Here is an 8,296-nt window from a genome sequence, read left to right as displayed (position 1 = left end):
GCCGTGCGCTCGCGAGACTACGGACCGACGCCCCGGAACCGCCGCTCCCCGGCGGGGGACGCCCCTCGGGTTGTGAGGAGAAAGGCGAGCCCGTCCGTTGTCCTCCAACCTCGTCTCCCCGCAGCCCCCACCGTGCCCGCCCCGCCGCCGCTCGGACGGGAAGCGGAACTCGGACGCCCGACGCGGCAGCGCCGGCAGGGCCGCCGGGGCGAGCGGGCGCCCGCGGAGCCGCCGCGAAGGGCTCGTGTGACTCGGAGGCGCCGCCGTTCGAATCCTGTCGCTGGGAGGCCGTTGGAGCCGGTAATGCCGTTCACTCGGCGGGAGCGAAGCAGGTGCGAAAGGCGCTTGCAGCCTGAAGGGAGGGGAGCGAAGACGACGGGAGGGCCGCGGGCGGGGACAACCCGCGCTCTTCCTCAGGCCCGGTCTGTGTCCCCGCTCGGCTCTTGCGGAGCCGCCGGGAGCAACCGCGGACGGGGGAGACCTGGTTCTTCTCGCCGCCGCGTGAGGAGCGCTACGGAGGCGAATCTGCGAGCGCGCCACCCGTCTGTCGGCGGCCGGGGCGCGGGGCTGAGAACGGCGGGGCGGCGTGAGCCGGGAGCGCCCGCGGAGCGCCTTCCGTTCTGAGGACTTTATAGTCGGTGGGGCGGGAGGGAAAAGTTCCGTATCGGCGGGAAGAGGCGGTGCCGCGACCTAAACCGAGTGCCCGTGGCGGTCCGTCAGCCCGAGCCCTCATCTTGCTCCAGACCCCCCTTGGTTCATCTTGTCGTAAAGCGAATACGTGACAGGCGGCGGCTACTGAAAACGGGGGCACTTTCCGTGAGCACCAGGGACGCCCTCGCAACACAGGACCAGAGGTCGATCCTCCGCTGTCGTCGGGCTTTTCCCTCCCACGTTCCAGGCCTCGGAACGAAAGCAGGTTCAGGGCTTTCCTTCGCAGGCAGTGGAAAGGCTGCACGTCGGGCTTCCCTCCCTTCCTGCTAACACGGTGCTTCCAGTGATGCGGGGACACCTGGCAGTGTTATCCCACCGCGCCCAGGGCCGCCGAGTCCCGGGTGAGCCTGGCCTCCCTCCTCCTCGCGGCCCTTCCTTCTCCGGAAGTGCGAGGAGGCCGTTTCCTGGCAACCGGGACGCTGGACGCCGGGCAGGAACCGCGGCGCAGCCTCGGAGCTCTTCCCTGCTGAGTCCCGCCTCACGACTTTTCAACAGGGGACACGCTACATCTTTCCTGGGAGAGGAGACAGCAAGCTACTTTTAAAACATTTTTATTTATTTTAGACAGCGGGAGGGAGGGAGAAAGAGGGAAATATCAGTGTGGTTCCCTCTCGCACCGCCCCCTACTGGGGGCCTGGTGCACAACCCTGGTGCACCCCTGTGTCCCGACGGGGATCCAACGCCCGGACACCGGTTTGCAGGCCAGCGCTCAGTCCACTGAGACACACCAGCCAACAGCAGGCAGCAAGTTTTGAAGTGTGGGAAGTTTTGCTCTAATAGGCAATGAGCAAACCGCTTTCTTCTAGCGCTGCGCAGCGCCCGCCGAGGGGTCAGTCACTCCAAGGCTCCCCCTAGGGGTGGGGGCGGGAAGGGCCAGGAGCCAGCCGCTGCTCCGCGCGATCCTGGCGCCGCGAACGTACGTGGGAGCGAGCGGCTCCGCCTGAGCCACAGCCGTGGACCTGGGTTCCTACCGCGTAAACTCCGCTCCTAGTCACGGGCCTGGCTGACCAGCTCGGCCGGTCGGTTTGAGGTAAAGACCAAGACGAGCTGCGTCACTCTGTCGGCATTGCGACGGTTTCCAAACCTGTTCCATACGGAGGTGTCTGAACGACCGCGCCAAGTTCAAACTAGTTCGCGGACGAGGCGCTGCTGACCCCGCTTCCTGACCCCGCTTCCCGGGCTTCCACGGGGCGGCGCCTGCGGGCACCCCAGCCTTGAGCCTGGGGCTGGGTCCCGGGGGCCTCACCGCCCTCGGCGCCAGCAGGGGACCAGTCAGGACGGAGGGGAGAGAAAAGGGGTCCGGGGCGCTGCTTTCACACCCCTCGGTGCAGACTCCTGTCGAGTCGCTGCGCCCTGGCGCAGAAGCGGAAATGCCACCCAGTGTGAATGGAGGCGGCGAACAGGCCCCAGCTGGTGTGGCTCTGAGCACCGACCCACGAACCGAGGGGTCGCCGGTTCGATTCCCAATCCGGACACGCCTGGGCTGCGGACCAGTGAGAGGCAACCACACGCCCGAAGTTTCTCTCCCTCGCTTAGTCCTTCCCTTCCCCTCTCTAAAAAGAAGTAAAATCTTTATTTAAAAAAAAAAAAAAAAAAGGAAAAGAAAGGCCCCCGAGAGGAGCCCCGTCCCGGGTCGTGCCATCTCCCGCCCACAGGGCCCCTCCCGGCAGACCCGCCCGGTTGGTCCGGCGCTCGCACAGGCCGCCCCTGGGCGTCGAGGGGGGGGGGGGCGGACGCGGCGGGCGGCTGTCCTGCCAGTGCAAGGAGTCGGGAAAACTCGTGGCCTTCATATGCTCGACGACTGTAGAAGAATTAGTAAACCCTCAACAATTTGCCAGAATTACAATTACCCACACTTTTTAAAGAAAAAGGATATTCTAATTTGTACAAAATATGCCTCCTGAATTTGAGCCCACGCTCCGCCGAGCCTCCTGGGGTGGAACGTGAGCGGGGCGTCACTATCGCGGGCCCGGGCTGCCGGCGGCGTGAGGCTAATGAGGGGCCGGTTGGGAGCCAAGAGGCTGCTTCTGTGCGCCGAGGACGTGTTACTGTCTCAAGTTTTTTGGACGGTAAGTTCATGTAAAAAGACGTAATACATTGAGAAAAGAGGAGGAAAAAGTTTTTTTTTACCTGCAATACCTTTTATTTCTATAAAACAGCTCTTAAAATAATTTAAACATTCTATGGGCCTGACATTTGTCCACCGGTCACCCCTCTGGGAGAAGAGCAGGGTGCAGGCACGGCTCTGACCCCAGCTCTGACCCCGGGAGAGGGAGAGCAGGCAGAGCTGAGGAGGCGAAGGGCCGTGGCGGCCCCCCCCCCACCACCACCACCGCGTGCCTGGGCTGCCCGTGCAGTACTGACGGGCACAGAGGACACGGCCAAGGGGAGGCGAGTGGGGGCTGGGGCAAATGTTGGAAAGGGATGGTCCAGTCCTTGTTCTTTATCCAGAAAGCCTTCTTTCTAGAAGGCAGTGATGATTGGAGAGCCCCCTAAGGCACACTACAGAAACTGATTTCCCTGGGCTCATAATTATTTTATTAGAAAGGATAAATGAGCATTCATTAATTCGGGTTATCTTTCTCAAGAAACAGTCACTGGCTTTTCGCTAAGTGACCAGAAACCCTTCCACCCAAGCAGAGCAGTTAAGAGTTGTGGAGGACTAACGAAAACAGTTCGAAGAATGAGGAATGATGAATAGTGATCTCAGTTCTGCATTTGAGTTCTATAAGTACGTTGGATTTCTTCTGAATCGTCCTTTTACCTTAGATTCAGATGTTACTTAAGTCGGGGCAAGAAGGAATGGCTTTCTACTGCCCACTCCCACCAAAAGGGAGGGTGAGAAGTGATTTTCTCTTCAACAAAGCACACAGCTGTTCTGCTTCTCAGCTCTCCCTCCCTCTGCAGGAAGTGGGGATAAGGCCACAAGGACAGAACAGGGTGCTGGTACACCCTGTTTCTGCTCAGGAGCTCAGGGCTGGAGAGAAAAGAGCTATTTACCAGGACCCAGCAAAATGCAGCGGGCCAAGGACTTTGTGTTACTGCTGTTCAGCAGACCGGACGATAAAGCAGCCAGGGTGGCATCGTGTCCCACCTCCCGTTCTTTGTCTTAGTGGAGACGCAGACCCACAGATCCTGGCAGGGTTGCTCTGTGGCAGCTCAGAGACGAACCTGGTTTGTTAGTGCTGAAATGTGCTCAGCCAATGGGCTTGAGGACAGAGTTTAAAAGTGTGAACAATGTAAAGAAAAAAATTTATTATGAAAGGGGGAAAAATCAAGGTGATACACCAGCCTGCTCTTCCCCTGTGAAGAAAATTTTTAAAGATTTAGAGAGAGGGGAAGGGAGGGAGGAAGAGAGGGAGACACACGTCCCTGTGTGGTTGCCTCTTGAGCGCCCCTCAGTGGAGACCTGGCCTGCAACCCAGGCATGTGCCCTAGACTGGGAATTGAACTGGTGACCCTTTGCTTTGCAGACTAGTACTCAGTCCACTGAGCCACACCAGCCAGGGCTTGACCAACTTTTACATAGTATTACTTTATGGAGAAGTTGTAATTTTAAAGAATAGATTTTAAAAAGTATATTTAAAACATCAACTTTTGGTGATTAAGATAGGTAAAGTAATTTTATCACAAATTTCAGGATCTAAAAAGTAATGTGTTCCACTTGCTAAGATAGAGCTGAGATGACTGGTGTCAGGCAAGTGTGTCCACATGACACTGAGACCCCTGGGCACAGAGAGACAATCCCCTCCCCTACCCTGTAGTGGTGGGTTCGACAAAAGAAAGAAAACCACGCCAATTGGCAACAGCACGCCACTTAGAACCATCTGGTTCCACATTCTGGCACTGGACTGTAGAGTTCAGCGAAGAAGCCAAACTAGAATCTTGGGGATAACCGAGAAAGTCAGGCTTCTCTTTTCATAGTTTTTATTTCATTGACATTTAGGAGACTTTCTGTATTTACTAATAAGAATTATGATTCGGGTGGTTGCAGTAAGGACTGCAAGTAGCCAGCTGGCCAACCCGGAAGAGGACTGAGTCCAAGGCCCTGGCACCAGACAGTGGCCCTGTGCTCGTCTGGGCCATACCTGCAGGGCCAGAGGTCGTGTGAGCCATGTGCTCCACGAGACAGGTCTGTGAGCCTGTGACCGCCACAGCACAGCACCCTGGGCAGGGAGGGAGTGCGTCTCCCTCTTTGAAAGATGACTAAGGGCAGTGTCTCTACCAGATGAAGCTGTGAGAAGAGTTGAGGACGTGACAGGGACAGAACAGAGTAAGCTCTCTTCATGGATCTTGGAGGAAACCTGGGGCGAAGAGGAGCCTTGTGACACCTGAGACACAGGGCGGAGCCCCGCACGTGACAGGACCAAAAAGGCCGGCAAGAAGAGCCAGAGAGGACTGCAGAAGGGCGCTCGAGTGTCAGGAAGGAGGGCGTCTGAGGGCAGGGCCAGTCCTGGCTGAGGGGCGCTGCTATCCCAAGGCTTCCAACGGAACCCTCCCCCTCTAAGCTGCGGCTCTGCAGGGGGAGCAACTTCTCCCCCAGGGGACACTTGGTGATGTCAGGGGATATTTTTGGCTGTCATGACTGCAGGAGGGTGCTGTGGTTTAGCAGGTAGAGGCCAGGGACATTGCTAAACATTCCATAATGCACACGACAGCCTCCCACAACAAAGAATTACCAAGGTACACTGGTGCAGAGGTTGGGAAACCTGTGCCTGACGGAGGACTTCACTCCTGAGACCGAGTCAAGCCTGAGCCACGGCCCTTGGGACTCACAGTCAGACACCCATGAGCATTGCCACCTCCCACCCTTTTGACCAGGTGACCTGCACATGCTCCACAGTCATGCAGGCAACTGCTGACGGCTCACACTCAGCACAGCCAAAACCTAACATCCTTGCTGTCTCTTCGGAGAAATGTGCTATTTCTTCCTCAGGGCCAGTGCCACCCCGACAGCCACCACCAGGGCAGCAACAGCAGCAGCCCCTCCAAACAGTAGCGTAGTTGTGCCCCTGGCCGGTGGCAGGGCCCTCTCCTCACCCGTCGGGGAGGGCCCTGGCAGGAGACGCTCTCTCCTTGCTTCCATCCCCTCACTCCGCAGCGCTCCCTTGGGCTCCAGCACAGGCACCACCTGCTCCTCTGCTTCACCAGGTTCTATGGCCAAGGAGGGTGCCGGGCTGACCTTCTCCACATCAGTCACCTTTGCAGGCTCCCGCATCTGCAGCAAGGAGGTGGCAGTGATCCTAGGAAGCGAGGGAGCGGGGGCTTCCTGGGACGCTTCTTGCAACCCCCTGGTTGACAAGACTCCAGAAGCCTCGGCAGCCTCTCCTGCGCCCTCAGGGATCTCTTCCTTCTCCACGTGCACGATGTCAGAGTTGGAGGAGTTGTTCTCACTCTTCTCTCCAGCCCCGTTGCTGTCTAAGCTTTTGACTTCTTCTGGGTCCATGGCGATTTGCTGCCAGGACTCGGGACCCAGGGACACCGGAAGACTCTCTGTGTGCCAGCTCTGGCTGGCAGACAGGGAGACCGGTAAGCTCTCCGACTGCCAGGAAGTGGTCACAGTGGGAGACTCTGGAGGACTGACCTGTCCAGAGTTGTCACTGGGCAGGATGTAAATGTCATTGCTGTCTTCAGCAACGACTCCAGGGTCCTCCTCCTCCTCGGACTCAAGATTAAAGACAGTGCCCTAGAAAAAGAGCAGGAGAGTCAACACAAGAAATGGAAAATATAGTTTAAATAAATATAAATCTGGAACAAAGGGAATAAACACAATACATTGTTTAAACCTACAGTCCTTTCTGGATTCAATGCATTTACTTGTAGATCAATGCAAAGAAAAAAATTTTAAAACATGGTCCTCTGACTAGTTTCCCTGAAGCTAAAAAAATAAAGTTAATTCATATTTAATTGAATGTATATATATTCAATACAATAATTAATGCAAACTAGCAGAGAAAACAGGAGGAGAAACTTGCTGTCAAGGAACTGATGACTTAGTAAGGCACAAAAACAATGCTATGTCCTGGCCAAAGTGCTAAGAAGAGTTTGGACTGGTGTGGCTCAGGGCACCGAGTTTGGCCTGCCAACCAAAGGGTCACGGGTTCGATTTCCAGTCAGGGCGCAAGCCTGGGTTGTGAACCAGGTGCCCCAGGTAGAGGGTACAGGAGAGGCACCACACAGTGATGTTTCTCTCCCTCTCTTTCTCCCTCCCTTCTCCTCTAAAAATAAACAGATAAAAACCTTTAAAAGAAAAAGCTCAGATGGAGAAACGACTCTTTGGTGCAGGCTGGAGAGTGCAGGGAGGTGACCGAAAGTGTTATGGGAGGACCAGCGTCTACATCCTCCTGACATCTGAAGGTCAGGAAAGCGTGCGTGGTGAAAGCCACACAGAAGGTACAATACCAGACTTCCGCCAAGATGGAGGCATAGGTGGATGTGCAGTGCCTTCTCACACAACCAAGATTAGAGAAAACTAAATATTAGCAACAGAAAACACAGCCAGAACACGGAAAATTGAACTTCTCGGAAGTCCGTTAACAACAAATTCTTCAGCCTGACCTGTAAGGGGCGAAACCAGCGGCTGGCGGAGCAGGGTTGCACAGGAGGACTCGGCCAGACACACTCAGGCCCGCGGAATCCAGGTGCAGGGTCAGACCTAGTGAGCGACCCAGCGAGCAACCAGGCGAGCGACCGCGGGGGAGACAGCCGGGCCCGGGGCTGCGTGTTGACTGAGGTCGCGCATTTGTGCGAGGGTGGACAGGCGAGGGAGTGGGCGGTTGGACCGGGCCGGCAGGTCCCCACGGCAAGCGGCAGTGGAGGGCGCCGCCATTTCCCTGCTCTCACCCCACCTCCACATACAGCGTCATAACCCAGCGACTCTGAGTGGCCCGGCCCAGGTGAACCACCTAAGGCGCTGATCCTCACCCAGCTGTGAGAAGCGGCAGAGGAGGTCGCCATTTCCCCGCTCTGACCACGCCCCCACATACAGCGTCACAACCCAGCGACCTGGGAATCCAAGGCGCCGCTTCTCACATTTAAAGGGCCCGAACAGACCAAGAATGGCGCAGGAGGATCTCAGAGCCCCAGAGCCCATAGATCTAAGCGATGAAGAAATAGCAAAACTCTCAGACACACAGTTTAAAACATTGGTGATCAGGATCCTCACAGAACTGGTTGATTATACCGACAAATTAGACAAATATATGAAGGCGAAACTAATTGAAATGAATGGAATTGCACAGGACACCAATAGCAATGAAAAGGAAACTGGGACTCAAATCAATGGAGTGGACCAGAAGGAAGCAAATAATGGCCAAACAGAAAAGAGTCAAGAAGCAAGAATTCAAAGAAATGAGGAGAGTCTTAGGAACCTCCAGGACATCTTTAAATGCTCCAACATCCGAATTATAGGGGTACCAGAAGGGGGAAAGGCACAGCCACCAGTGGAAAACATTTGAACAAATAATAAAGGAGAATTTCCCCAATCTGGCAAAGGAAATAGACTTCCAGGAAATCCAGGAAGCTCAGAGAGTACCAAAGACATTGGACCCAAGAAGGAACACACCAAGGCACATCGTAATTACAT

At 55.8% G+C, this 8,296-nt stretch overlaps 1 protein-coding gene across 5 annotated transcripts in view; it reads right to left on the bottom strand.

Moving 5' to 3' along the window:
• Positions 1–2,291: 2,291 nt before the first annotated feature.
• The window catches only part of BCL2L13 (BCL2 like 13), a 46,031-nt gene continuing 40,026 nt past the window's right edge, over positions 2,292–8,296 (bottom strand). For 4 of the 5 annotated variants that reach the window (XM_037138667.2, XM_053665580.1, XM_053665581.1 and 1 more), the window contains one exon: positions 2,292–6,397. In XM_037138667.2, coding sequence (XP_036994562.2) covers positions 5,633–6,397 — 765 coding nt within the window. In that variant the 3' untranslated portion in view covers positions 2,292–5,632. The remainder of the gene's footprint in view (positions 6,398–8,296) is intronic. The other variant, XM_053665582.1, reaches the window with a different exon arrangement.

Source organism: Artibeus jamaicensis, unplaced genomic scaffold (genome assembly GCF_021234435.1).
Source record: "Artibeus jamaicensis isolate MK-2021 breed Jamaican fruit bat unplaced genomic scaffold, CSHL_Jam_final contig_415, whole genome shotgun sequence".
Lineage (NCBI taxonomy): Eukaryota > Metazoa > Chordata > Mammalia > Chiroptera > Phyllostomidae > Artibeus > Artibeus jamaicensis.
Note: the sequence above shows the minus strand (reverse complement) of the source record. Positions and strands in the feature narration are given on the sequence as shown.